Source organism: Engystomops pustulosus, chromosome 2 (assembly GCF_040894005.1).
Source record: "Engystomops pustulosus chromosome 2, aEngPut4.maternal, whole genome shotgun sequence".
In the NCBI taxonomy this organism is placed as follows: domain Eukaryota; kingdom Metazoa; phylum Chordata; class Amphibia; order Anura; family Leptodactylidae; genus Engystomops; species Engystomops pustulosus.
The window spans coordinates 226,659,553-226,674,763 of NC_092412.1; the positions used below are offsets into that span (position 1 = coordinate 226,659,553).

At 43.6% G+C, this 15,211-nt stretch overlaps 1 protein-coding gene across 1 annotated transcript in view; it reads left to right on the forward strand.

The window, feature by feature from the left end:
- The first annotated feature begins 1,618 nt into the window (after positions 1 to 1,618).
- Positions 1,619 to 15,211, forward strand: part of ABR (ABR activator of RhoGEF and GTPase) — a 217,757-nt gene continuing 204,164 nt past the window's right edge. The window contains exon 1 of the mRNA XM_072138370.1: positions 1,619 to 2,232. Coding sequence (XP_071994471.1) covers positions 1,770 to 2,232 — 463 coding nt within the window. The 5' untranslated portion in view covers positions 1,619 to 1,769. The remainder of the gene's footprint in view (positions 2,233 to 15,211) is intronic.

Here is a 15,211-nt window from a genome sequence, read left to right on the forward strand (position 1 = left end):
TAAAAATAATAAACATATTAGGTATCATCGCGTCCCAAAATGTCCGATCTATCAAAATATATTAGCGAATTTTTCCGGCGTTTAACCCTGTAACGGAATTTGGCGCCCAAAGTAAAAAATGCCACTTTTTTGCCATTTTGAAAAATATAAAAAATTCTATAAAAAGTGATCAAAAGCCCATAAAGTCCTCAAAATGATAGCATTAAAAACGTCATCAAAAGTCGCAAAAAATGACACCACCCACAGCTCCGTGCACTGAAGTATGAAAAAGTTATTAGTGCCAGAACACAGCAAAATGAAGAATTTTTTTTTTGTACAGAAGGTTTTAATTTTTTTAAATGTATGAAAACATTATAAAACCTGTACAAATTTGGTATCCTTGTGATCGCACACAACCAAAAGAATATAGTAGACATGTGATTTGGGGGGCTCACTGAAAGCTGTAAAATCCAAGCCCACAAGAAAAGGGCGCAAATGCATTTTTTCATCATTTTCACTGCATTCTGAATTTTTTTCCCGCTTCCCAGTACACGGCATGGAATAATAAATACCATCACTATGAAGTGCAATATGTTATGCAGAAAACAAGCCCAAACAGAGCTCTTTACATGGAGAAATAAAAAAGTTACAGTTTTATGAAGGTGGGGAGTGAAAAATTAAAATGCAAAAATGAAAAAGGGCCACGTCCCTAAGGGGTTAAAATAGCTCTGTGCACAGCAAGTCCTGGGCTGTTTGGGACTACAGGAATATACCTGGAGTCAACTCTGGTGATGGCCTGAGTGCCCACAGAAAGGGCTCCGAGTGCCACCTCATCACTGCTATAGAAGATCTCTACTGCTATTAAATGGGAACTAACTATTGAACAAACTTTGAATGAATCAGCATTAGAAGTAAAGTGCCTCTTTTTTTTAATTACTTTACTTCACTTTTTCTTCCTAGTGATTATGTGTATGTACAGTGATGATACTAGTGATAAGGTGTATGCAGAGAGAGATGATGCCAGTAGTGTGATAGATACTAGTGATAGATAGATAGATAGATAGATAGATAGATAGATAGATAGATAGATAGATAGATACTACTGATAAGGTGTATGTACAGTGATGGTACTAGTAGTGTATATATAGTGATGATACTACTAGTGTATATACAGTTATGATACTAGTAGTGTATATATACAGTGATGATACTACTAGTGTATTTACAGTTATGATACTACTAGTGTATATACAGTTATGATACTAGTAGTGTATATATAGTGATGATACTAGTAGTGTATATATAGTGATGATACTACTAGTGTATATACAGTTATGATACTAGTAGTGTATATATACAGTGATGATACTACTAGTGTATATACAGTTATGATACTACTAGTGTATATATACAGTGATGATACTAGTAGTGTATATACAGTGATGATACTACTAGTGTATATATACCGGTAGTATGATACTACTAGTGTATATATAGTCTGATACTAGGGTATATATAATCTGACAGATCTTGCTTTGCTCCTCTCCAGGTTTCTAGTGACAGCTCATTAGACAGGTCTGGGTTGGTCCCGCCCCTCTGGCCGGTCGGGCGTGTCTCGGGATGACGTCACGGTCAGTGTGCCACGCCCAGCAGGCGGAAGCCTTGGAGAAAGTTTGTGTGCTCGGGATGTCGTGCACCGGCGGGAGCTCCGTGTATGAGGGATAAGCGGCGTTGCTGATCCGGTGTATGATCCGCCTGTGAGAGGGTCTGGCCCTCCGTGCACCGGCCTCATGTGGGACCCCCGGGAGTTCGAGCAGCACTGGCGGGCGGAGTTCCCCGGTGAGGACGCCCCGGTGATGCGGCTGAGCTCGGTGGAGGACATGCGGCGGGAGCTACAGCGCTGCAAGGACAACCTGAAGCGGCTGCAACAAGTGCTGGCCGAGGAGAAGTTCAAGGTGGTGTACCTGGAGAGCGCCCTGTCCCGGGACGTGAAGCCGGTGCCCCGGGTGCGCTCCAAGGTGCCCCCGCCGCCGCCTCCCAAGCGGGTGTCCATCCGGGACCTCATCCCGACGGCACCGCGACCGCCGCCCCCAGTCATCCCGGATCCCGACTACGACGACCACGGGAGCACCGAGAACTTCGTACTGGGGAACCTGCTGGGAGTGACCCGGGAGGACTCCCTGAGACACAGCTCCCCGGAGAGGAACAGCAATGGCTACCTGAGCTCCGACCGGGAGGACGACGACTCCATAGGTAGGTGCCCGAAGTGTCACACCTGGTGGCCAGACCTCACACTTATAGCTACTGGAACTACAAGTCCCAGCATGAGCATGTCATGTATCTAGGGAGGATGCTGCAGCACTGTGCTTGGAGTCACTGCACATCTATGTGTGGTCTCGGTTCTGGTTCTGAAAGATGAATACCTGTGTAGCTATACTTAGAGGGGCTGCCCAGCAGTTGCAAAAACTCCGCTGCACCTGATTTGCGCCTCTATTGTAGCGCAGATGTATGGAGCTAATTTGCACTGCCTACAGTAAGGAGTGGCGCTGTTTTTTGCAAGAAATGAGTCATGTTTTAAGGTCATCGTCAACAGACAAGTTTGTTTTACACTTATAGGATTTACTGGACCTAACCTAGAATCGCAGAACTCCGCGTGTCCGTTGAGGTTTCTAGGTCAGGTCCGGTACATTGTAACAACCTTGTTCATGGGTGAACTGTCAGCTGTTTATAGAAGTCGCTGATGTTTAGGATTTCAGTGGATAGAGGATTTTTCATCAGGTTTCTTTTGCATCAGTAATTGTGAGATAAGTGATGGAATACGCAGAATACATACGAGTCCCATAACACCTGATGTGAGTGTGAATTGTCACATAGTCTTATCGCATGCATGTAAGACTATCTTCTATTTATCAATTTCTACAAGCATCTTTGCCTCCTGCTATTATTACGGTAACTGTTCCCCTGTGATCCGACACTTATTCTCAATCTCTCGGAAAGAGAATAAACAAAATTCACACGACAGCTGTGATCCCTGCCCAGGGATGTAGGGTTACATGTGATCCCTGCCCAGGGATGTAGGGTTACATGTCTGCAAGATGATCCATTATAGTATACGGGTAATGATTGTGATGTGTAACCAAAACTGTACATGGAAGATCACTGATCCTTTACAGTCTTTTTCTATCCGGGGAAGGGCAACACCCCAAATTTCTTTTTTTCTGGATTTGGTAATCGCATTAACAGGGTCCCTGGGAAAAAAAATTACAGGCAAATATTCCATAACTAAACCCAACCCATATAATGGGGCTTATTTACTAAGGGTCAGCGCAAGCAATTTCGTCAGACTTTACGACATTTTTGGGTTTGACAGGTATTTAGCAGAGGTCTGCACTGGCATTGTCGCACACGACCGTTTTTTGGCACGCCTGCGCAGGCTTGCATACGACAGAAATCGGGGGGACTGGCCGTCAGACGATCCGACTGATTCGGACTGAACGCAGGATTTAACATTCAAATTGCGTCGCAAGACAATGCACTTACATACACCAGGAAGAAGAAGGTGAACCCCGGGGGACCTGAGCGGGGAAGCGACACATGCAGGATATCGGGCGCACGGTCTTAGTGAATTTCTCGTCGGACAATGCAGTTTCGGGGAACTTTGTCGGACAGGTAAGTAAATGTTTCCCAAAGTCTAATTTCCCACATCCCCCAATCCAAAATGCTGCTTCCTGGAGCTTTCACCTTTTTCTGTGACCAACCTATATGCAGCAGCTACCCTATAATGATTTTCATCAGTGAGGGGGGGCTGCTGCTGACAATGTCCAGCAGAGCTCCCTTAAAAACTGTACTTATAAACTCCTCTGGGCTCCGGCTTCCTCTTCTCCTTGCAGTTGTCTGGCAGAGGTGTTAACCCTGCCACATGATAATGTGTGCACGCGCAGAGCACACAGATGCCCACTCTCCGTTTTAGTGAATGTGACAAATGCTGGTTAGACGGAGGCAACAACTATTCCTATGTCTGTCCCTATCTGTCAGTGTGTACGCTCAGCTTATATGTCTGGAGCGTATTTGCTGAGCGTATGCAAAATCGCGATGAGAACCCAGCCTCACAGGGATTGTCCACTTTCAGCAAATTATTGATGTGGTTTGTGTGATAAAGTTATATACTTTTGCAATATTCTTTTAGTATTGATTCCTAATGGTTTTCTAGATCTCTGCTTTCTGTCATTCAACCGGAAGCTTCATTGGTTACTTCCTGTAGATAAAAACCGGTCCCTGGTCATGTGATGTCACACAGGTGCGTGGCTTGTTATATACCAGGTCATGTCGTGTAACACATGTGCGTGGCTTGTTATATACCAGGTCATGTCGTGTAACACATGTGCGTGGCTTGTTGTATACCAGGTCATGTCGTGTAACACATGTGCGTGGCTTGTTGTATACCAGGTCATGTCGTGTAACACATGTGCGTGGCTTGTTGTATACCAGGTCATGTCGTGTAACACATGTGCGTGGCTTGTTGTATACCAGGTCATGTCGTGTAACACATGTGCGTGGCTTGTTGTATACCAGGTCATGTCGTGTAACACATGTGCGTGGCTTGTTGTATACCAGGTCATGTCGTGTAACACATGTGCGTGGCTTGTTGTATACCAGGTCATGTCGTGTAACACATGTGCGTGGCTTGTTGTATACCAGGTCATGTCGTGTAACACATGTGCGTGGCTTGTTGTATACCAGGTCATGTCGTGTAACACATGTGCGTGGCTTGTTGTATACCAGGTCATGTCGTGTAACACATGTGCGTGGCTTGTTGTATACCAGGTCATGTCGTGTAACACATGTGCGTGGCTTGTTGTATACCAGGTCATGTCGTGTAACACATGTGCGTGGCTTGTTGTATACCAGGTCATGTCGTGTAACACATGTGCGTGGCTTGTTGTATACCAGGTCATGTCGTGTAACACATGTGCGTGGCTTGTTGTATACCAGGTCATGTCGTGTAACACATGTGCGTGGCTTGTTGTATACCAGGTCATGTCGTGTAACACATGTGCGTGGCTTGTTGTATACCAGGTCATGTCGTGTAACACATGTGCGTGGCTTGTTGTATACCAGGTCATGTCGTGTAACACATGTGCGTGGCTTGTTGTATACCAGGTCATGTCGTGTAACACATGTGCGTGGCTTGTTGTATACCAGGTCATGTCGTGTAACACATGTGCGTGGCTTGTTGTATACCAGGTCATGTCGTGTAACACATGTGCGTGGCTTGTTGTATACCAGGTCATGTCGTGTAACACAGGTGCACTGCTGGTTACAGTAACTAGAGCTGTGTGATCTGGCAATCTGTGAAATATCACATGACTATGGATTGTTTTTTTTATCCGCAGGAAGTAAGCAATGAAGCTTCCATTACAAGCAGAGACCTAGAAAGCTGTCAAGACTTTATACAGAAAGTTTATTGGAACATTGTATAACTTTTCATTATACAAACAATGTAAATCACTAAAAGAGGACAACCCCTTTAAATAGTGTATGTGGTGCACCAGATGATAAGCTTACCTAGCAGAGCGAAGAAGAACCCCTTCCAAAAGACATGATGGAGTATCTATGGGCACCATAACATGCACCAATCCCATTCAGTGAAGTAAATGTAATCTGAACTCAATCAATGTGACATTAAGTAGTGATCGCTATGGCTCACTGCATGTAAGTCTGCCGATGGGTGGTGCCCGTCTGGCCGATACGCTCTTTCTGTTGCATATAGCCACATGGCGAGTCCTTTGCCAATTCATTGTTTAATATTCCAGCTCCTGGCGTACACAGAGGGGGCACACCCATCCCCTGGATACAAGCAACTTGGCACCTTCTGTATGTGAGGCCGATTTGGGTGTTTGTACTGGGATGTAGGATGCCTGTCTACTTGTAAAGATGCCTACCCCGGGAACAATGATGGTGTTTAAATTGGGTCCTTTTACATGGCTAAACACATACATGTCAATGGATCTGATCTGCTGATGTGAGTCCTAAATTGTCCTGAGCATTTTAAATCTTATTTTCTAGGGTGGAGTTGGAATAACTCTAATAGCGTGTATTCCTGGCAGAGTAATGTGAGTGCCAGGGTATAGGCACCTCATCGCCTCCACAGTGCTACTTAATATTTCCACTGCCCTCATCATGGCAAAGGCAGTGAAACTGCGCTCTGCTGTTAAGAATCACTGCCTTAACAAGCAAGACAGTGCCCAGAATAACGCTACAGGAAGCGACTGCACAGTACTGCTTGTACAGACAGGTGGGTGGCTACTGTGGTCTGTACTGATGTAGTCGCCCTCCCACCATACTGCCTGTTGTCTGACAATTAAATGTGTTGTCCTTAATGTTACTTTATTTAGACAAAAAAAAATCTTTAGCTTTCCACTACTGAGATCTTGATAAACTGATGAGTACTGTTCTGTAGAGATCACTTTTCAGCCGTTATCTTCTTATCTTCATGGCGAGTATTACATAAAAGTTTGCACTAATATTAATGGAACTGTCCACTTTCAGCAAATAATTGATATTGTTTGTGTAATGAAAAGTTTTCCCTATCCAAACATGGCTGTCTGCGTAGGACTGACCATTTGAATCCGAAGCATAAAAAGCCGGACTTCTGTTAAGTTATGCATGCTACACAAAATCTGCTTAGCTCCTCCTGCTCTTTAAAATACTGCCTACAGATAGCATACAGGATACTATGTACAATACCCTCTGATCCTCCTGCTTTATAACATACTGCCTGCAGATGGGTCACTATGTGCAATATGTTCAGCTCTCCTTGCTCTATAACATGCTACCTGCAGTAAGAACACTATGTACAACCTGATCAGCTCTTCCTGTTCTATAACATGCTGCCTGCATATAGGACTTGGACAATATGTATCTTCAGCTCCTGCTCTATAACATGGTACCTGGTAATATATATTTTACTTGAATAACATGGCTTTGGAGAGTAGAAGTGTTAGCAGGGTGGGCTCTGTTTGATTGACAGAGGTCTCTTTATTTGTATAGTAGTTGGACAGGACCCTTCCTGCAGATGCTTCTCCCTATTTATGGCTCTTTTGTACAAGTTTCTTACTCTGAAGTTTCCACCTCATACTTTAGAGTGTATAAAGTGTAAGTTTTTGAGGAAGCCTCATTGTAGAGCACATGGGTCACGGCTGCCTTCACCCTCCTGATCGGGGGCTCCTTGTGATATAGGGATGTGAGGGGGAGCTGGCATTTCAATGCTCGCTGTGTGAATTGTTTGCTAGGTAAAATAGTTGCACTCGGCCTCCCAGTTACCATGGGGAAGCGGCATTGTTAGGCCCGCAGCGCTGCACTGAGAGAAGTTCAGGCTCTTGGTGACTCATTTGTAACAAATAAAGGAAATGATTGTGAACTGAGATCTCGGCTCTGAGATTTGTTTAACTTCTAGTTTTCGAGAAAAAAAAGACACAAATATAAATTTGTTAAGTGACCTGACTTCTTATGCAAGATGGTGAAATTGGTTTTTTGGCTTATTTAAAGGGGTTGTATCAATGATGGTTATTCTTATGGTGATGGCACCCTAAGTGAATCAATCTGATCGATGTGGGTCCGAATGCAGGAAGCTCAACCGAGCGCAAGAATGGGGTTCCCTTTCCACTTATTGAATGACGCGACCGGTCTAGCATGCGTCCTGCCACGAAACTCAATACTAAGTTTGTGTTGGAAATTTCATTGTACAGCCCACGGATGTCTCTGCCGCTCTTGGGCTAGATTCACATTAACATATGCCCTGGTTGGTAAACGTTTGCCGCGATGGAGACGAGGAGTGGTGACCCCTCTCCACTGCGATGCATGGCACACGGCGCCGTAACACGGGGACAGATAGGACATGACCTATCTTTTCCCTGTGTACAGAGCGGTACGGTGACACGTGTGCGGCACCATATCATTCCGTGTGCCCATTGCCGGCCTATCGGGGACACATATACAGCCGCAAGCTTGCGGCCATATATACGTCCAACGGTTGTGTGAATTTGGCCTTACTCCAAATTAGTGCCAGCTTCTACCATAGTATTGAATGGACTGAAAGAGAAAAAAATCGAAGAAATGCTTTTTTTTCGGATATAAATTTTTTTTTTTTCTATTAAAAGGGTTGAGAAACATGGTTGCTTTCATCCGAAAACAGCACCACATCTGACCGTAGATTGCTCTTGAGCTGTCAGTTCCTGAAGTGGAGGGTATCAGCAGCAGCGATAATGGACGAAATATGAACCAGTAACAGAACCATAGGTGCCAAAGCCCACGGAGTGACACCAGCATTGCCTTCTCTATGGATATCAATGACTTTGCTGAACAGTAATTTGCATCCGTCCTGCATGGTCCGAGCTTTTAGAGCCTTTGATGTAGATGTAATCCTCACCTTGTGTAAGAACCTGCCATGACAGACTGGAATAGCTTTGTAAAACTTTTAATAAATGAAGCTTTGTAATGGGTGACTGGTGGAGGGGTCCTAGTGTTTGGACATTAATTTGACTTTAATGTCTAAAATTTGGGGGGGGGGGGGGGGGGAATGTCTTAAGAAGCACATAACCAGATAAGGCTATGTGGGTGGCCACAGATGACGGTAGACAACTCTTAGCAAAGGTAGGTACTGCCTGAAAAGTACAACCAAACCAAGCAGCCACGTAGATCTGGCAATAACATTTGTGTTAATAACCTTACGGGATTGTAGCTTAACAACTGTGGTGTGCCATAAATTACACCATAGATAGGGTTCTAGTTGCTGGTGTTTATTATTAACCCCTGCTTCCTGAAAGGAGTTTTTTTTACCCCCCCCTTGACGTCCATTTTTAGGCCAGTTAGGTTTTGGCTCACATTGGTGACTTAGGAGTCCAGTTTTGCTGCCGGTTATTGCCTGGCATCAGCTGCTGATGTCTGGGAGAGTTGCCCAGTTTTTCTCCTACTGTTTTTCCTCCATTGTAAATACTTGATAGCTGATAACATTCAGACAGATAGTCAGGATTATCAGGAAATAAAGTAAATCGCACATGTGACCACACTGCACGACTTTTTTTCTGACCTACATTTTGCCGGATCTTCATCTGAAGTTTTCCTCTTTGGTTTCTCCCCCTTTCTTCATTGGACACAATTCAAACAACACAAACAATTGTTCTAAATTCTTTAGGCAAATTTTCAAAATGAATCAACCAAGGCTTCATCTACGGTGAAACTTCCTAAGGCATTGCTCAGTGATTTACCTTTTACGTGAACAGATGTAAACTCTATGACGCGATGGATCAAGGTCTCGTTGGTTTCTTTATTACAGGATATTGTGACACTATATGTGACTATGTTGCAGTTCTCTAACCATTGCAACACTGTTTTTCTAAGGATCCTGGGTGTTTTGACTTGATGTTACTAATTTCTGGGACAACAGGATAGCCTGTGACCTGTATGTTCCCAGAGGTAAGGTTGTGTATAGAGTTTAACCTCCTTTTTTTATTGTTCTAACATAAAATAGACCATAACTTACATATTCTGTGTTTCCTTTGTCTACCTATGGCTAATGCAACTTATTTCTCTGATCTGAAGCGCTGTTCATCCTGTGCCCCCTGGTTCATTAGCGAGTATTGGTGGTAAAATGCAGGATCAGTATCAGAATTACTAAGACCTTTTGCAGCTGAAGGATTATAGAGGAGATTCTTCCTAGAAGTCTTGGTCCGTGTAGAGAGCGTTCATTATGAGATGGGGATATTGCTTTCATCATGGATTTTATTTAGTTTTTTTGCTGCAGCAGGAAGCAAGGTCACACTTGTGATTTATTTAGTTGCTTGGGTGAGGAAACGCTGCTGCTGTGTTTGTCAATGGCGTGGGTGGAGGTGGATCTGGTAGATGGACAGGTGTGACACATACATTAACACTCCTGGCAAGGCAGAAGCTGCTGTGGAAAGCACAATACACTGGTACCTTGGATTACGAGCAGAATTCGTTCCAGGAACATGCTTGTAATCCAAATCACTCTTATATCAAATCTAATTTTCCCATGGGAAATCATTGAAATGCAGATGATTGGTTCCACAGTGAATGAATACCTTGGATTAGAAGCAGAATTCATGCTCATAATCAAAAATCGTTTATAAAATCTAGTTTTTCCATAGGGAAGCATTTTAATGCATATGATTCATTCTAAATCTCCAAATAATAAATTATGTTTAGTACAAGATATAGCCTCTTTATTTCTTCTACTTCTTCAGTATTGTGTTATAATTTTTGGCAGAGAGGGAGTTACAGTACAGTAGAGGGTGGGGAGGGCTCACATAATGTTTGTACTACAAAATTTTGCTTGTAAACCAAGTTTCTTGTAACTCAAGGTTCCACTGTATTCAGAAATCTCATTTATTTAATAAATAACAAACCAATTAAAGAGGACTTCTCTCAGGGGTGCTCACATGTTGCATTGACATTGTGTTAACATTGCATTTACGTAAACTCTATGTTATCACTAAATAAATGGAATGTTTACACAGTGGTAGCTCAATCCAACTGCGCTATGTAAGGCTTAGACATTCACCACCGCTGGCGACATTGTTGGGAAAGTGACTTTGGACAGATTAATTTCTTTGGGGTTTAAAAAGATGAGACACTTTAATGTAAACTCCGTAAACTTTAATGAAACTACAGCGTGCACTGCAAAAAACAAGCCTTCACCCAAGCCTTTTATCCAGTGGTATATGAACCTGTGTTAGTGTGCCCTTGTGTGGTGCTAGTAGTAATATAGTATAATATATATAATAAAATATATATCTACTAAATAAACAAGCTAGAAAACCCAAGGAATAATAACATTCCACCAGATCTTTGTTTCCTCCTTTACAGATTTGTTTTTCCTCAGCTATTTACAATCTTATCTTAATTTCCTGAAACTTCGGATAATTTTTTTTTTTTTTAGGCTAAAACGGAACCGGTCCACCCTCTCTTTCCTCTAGCATGTGATATTGTCACGTGCTACGTGAGAGTCCACATCATTTTAGGTTCACCTACCCTTACATTGAATGACAGTAACCGCACCGCTGTTATGTTCTCTACTTCCTACCTGTACTTTAGGTGTTCATTTCTCATCCCTAGTAAATAAATGTTCCCAGGTTGCTTAGCACAACATTAACATTTTCTTTATTTTAGGAATTGCAAACCTGGAATGTAGACTGTAAGGCTGCCTGAACATGAATGTGTGCAACCTGTGGAAACGGGCCCGTATTTTGCTGTGTCCCACTAACTGCACACTTTGCACAGGGTGGGTGTCCTTGCATCATATAGACATCTGATGCAATTACTCTCTTTCTGGCAGTCGAACTGCTGCTTAGGCACGGTAATGGTTAATACATTGCTGGGGCTGCAGTTCTCCTGGCAGAGGAGAAGTCCTTCATCATATGGGAGAGATGTCATAGCGGCCCGGCCTTTTACATCAAGTGGCTTGGGCAAAACTACGCCTGGTCAACTTGGCTTAGTTTTGCGCGTATTATGGCGACTGCTGGGCCCTCTATGCCGCCTCCCTGCCCACATGGCGTAGTCACTGTAAGAATCACAAATTCTTTCACTGCTTCTACATCAGAAAACAGAAAAGCAACGATGTATCTCTATGATGCAAGGACTCCCATCCCTATGCAAGGTGTGTAGTCCATGGCATAGGGACAACATACAGACCTAAGCATGATATCTACCATAGGCAATAATAGGAATGGCAGGTCACATGCTCAACCTGTTGCTCCATTCATTGGATAGAATAAGACCCTTTCCTCCGGTGATTGTATCCTGCTGGATGTGTAGGGAACAGTGGACATTGTCTGTGGTATATGTGCAGGATATATCCCTCTAGTGCTAAGGGAATTCAACAAATATTAGGCTCCATTTACTGTTTAAAAATGGAAAGTTCCTCCCAGAAGATGATGTGGATGTGTTTTAGGGTTCATGTGACTCCGTCAGCACATACATTAGCAGTTTTCTTATCTTTCAGCTCTGATTCTTCTCATCTTCGCGGCGGTAGCAGTTGTCACACTTGTGCGGAATTCATTTACATACATTCTCAGTTACAGTCACACATGAAAGAGCAAGTGATTTCTGTATAATAGGAGATCTGTCATGTTCTAAAAGCTGGCCGTATACTGTCTCACTATTAGGCTGCATTAGGCTGGAGCATATCCAGGGCAAGTGCAGGCCCGATTGGAGGGGGAAGGTTGAGCACTGCTCACCCTTTCTCCTTCCATAGGAAGATGGGCGGCCACCCAACTTGGTCATGATGCTGTGACACACCATGTGCTCATCGCGTTGTGAGCAGGGGACCTAGAAGTCCATTGGGGCCATGATGATGATAATAACTTTATTTATATAGCGCACACAGATTGCCAAATCAGCTGGAGCTCACAAGCTAAGGCTACATTCACACGATGTATGCCCGCCTTACCGTAGTACGGCGGGCATACATCGGCGCTGCGGAGAGGAGCAGGGGATGAGCGCTGCTCACCCCCGCCAATCTCCAGTGGAAGATACAGCGCACGGTGCCGTATCACGGGAAAAGATAGGACATGTCCTATCTTTTCCCGGTCTACAGAGCGGTACGGTGCCGCACGTGTGCTGCACCGTACCGCTCCCGTACAGGGCCATGAGCCCATAGAAGTGTATATACGTCCCCCATACATGTGTGTGAATGTAGTCTAAGCTGTGGGAGGAAACCGGAGGAATCCCACGCCAACATACAAGCTCTTTGCAAATGTTGACCCTGGGACTTGAACCCAGGTCCCAGCACTGCAAGGCTGTAATGCTAACCACTAAGCCACCCTGCTGCCACTGATATGCTTTCAAATAATGCTACCAGATCTCACCCCCCATAATTGCCATGTGAATGAGGCCTTAGATATATACATTGGCGACTGTTGGCTATTCCTTACAATCCATCGATAAATCCTTACTCGGGATGCACATGTTTTTGATGGGGGTAAGCTTTGTTCCTCTGCGTCAGGGTTTATGCACACACATTGTTTTAGGATTTGTGCTTGCCCTTGTTACTACAGCTAGCACACATCTCCATGTTTTTCTATAGGCTCCTACATACAGTGTTGGTTTCCATAGCCTCATGTATTTACTGCCGTAAATGAACCGTAAATTATCGATTAGGTCCTATTCTTGCCCTTGTTTGCGTCTCGGACAGTCAGTTTTCGTCTGTAGTCATTGCATTAGCGGACCTCGCACGCTGTACACACACAGACCGCAGGAACGTTGTTTGCAGCCCCTGTTTGCCTGTTTGCCCCATGTTTGTTCTTGGTCTGTTAATACCTAAGCATAATTTAAATTTATACATGGGGTCCACAGGGTAGGGGGTACCTGTCCAATCAATGGTGGCCTGACCACTGTGTTCCCCACAACCGAGTTCACACTCGGTAGTCCCTATTGGGCTGCCTAAGACTGACTGTGTTCACACGCGGGTCCTCACGCGAGCGTCTAAAACACATACGTTTTTATATTACAATGCGTTTTCCAGCTTTGAAAACACTTTTTCTTCATTGCTGGATGTGTTATCAGCTGTGTTAACATTGGGGGTACGGATGCTTACACTTCAGTAATGAAAACGCACTTTCAGAGTGCATTCACACAGGCGTTTTGGATGCGTCAAAACGCACATGTGAATGCACCCTCAAAGTAGTCTAGTGGGCAGAACACGCATGAAGCGGCCGCCCCATTCGTATCACAGAACTTGGGGTCCCCATTCCTGTGGATGCTGGAGGTTTCAGGTCAGACCTCCTTCCGTTATTCATAACATTTATAATCTGTAGAATATTGATGTCAGACCTGGCATTGTTCTGACATTGTTCTCTTGCCCAACTTGTATTAGCAGTTTAGGCGGGACCCAAAGTGACTGAGTATCCTAGTAATGATGCAATTTACAATTTTTACTTTGTCCTAGTTTAGAAAGTTGTCGTTGTATTCAAAGAGGATGGAGTTTAGTCCTCGGTATTTATAATGTGATGTCCACTTCATTTCCTCATTGCCTTATAGCAGCGTATTGTGCTTTTCATTGAGTTTTGGTTTAGATTACTCCATTACTGAGACTGGCATGAGACATGAGGTAATGTGTGCGCATATCAATGTTCACTGTGCGTATAACTTTTGTAGTGTTTTGTTAGTCATTTAGAATTTCGGAATTTTGTCATTTCACAGAACTTCCTTCTATTCCTTCCACAATTCTGTATGTATTCAGCAGCTGTACAGTTCTCGCTCGCTTCTGATTTTTCTGCCTCGTTTTTGTATTTTTGGTACATAAGGGGGAAGTTCTTTTGAACTACAGTAATATCTAAGCCAAAACATTGTTATCACAGAGGCATCAAATAATAAAATGTAATGCGTCATTTTAACTTGTGCTTATCTCATCCTTACATTAGAATTTTTTTTATATAAAGTTGTGTTTTATCTGTTCCATTATAGGAGTATAAAACAGAAATCCAATGAGGAAGGATGGGGCTCATTCCACATTCACTCAGTTTTATACTTGGCTAAACAATTTGGTTATGGTGGGATTTTAGAATAACTTTGGTGTTTTCAGATGTGCTGTGGCTCCATCATGTACAGAAGATTATACGTGTTACCATCTTCCAGACTTCTAAATGGGGTCCCCCCCAAATATACATAATTGTATACTCGCGCAACTGTGTTACAATCACACACATTTATACATACACATACAGCATAAACATACATACAATATATACACGAATACATCCAATACCATATACACCCATGCAGCATGCACACAGACAATACCCCAGATGCCGGGCCTCCTGACACTTTAGGCCCCATATCAGCTGTTATGACTGCTACCCCTGTAGTTACGCCCCTGACTAGCTGAGTTACGTAAGGTTTTGCAAGGAAAAAAAACTTGTAGAATAATTGTAGAGAGCTGACAAATTTATACTAAAGGTGGGAGCATTCAACATTGCAAGCTCAAGTAAGTAGTGTAGGCTGTTGAAATGATTGTGCAGTTAGTATTTACCAAGTTAGGCTAAATTCGCTGTAGAGGAGGAGGGTTACCCCTCCCCTCTCCATAGAGTTGCACAGCTGTGCACAAGGGGAGAGATGGGACATGTTCTCTCTTTTCCCTGTGTACAGAGCTGTACAGGGCCGTACATACGCCCCCCCCCCCCACAGTTGTGTGCATGGGGCCTTAATGTGATCCTCC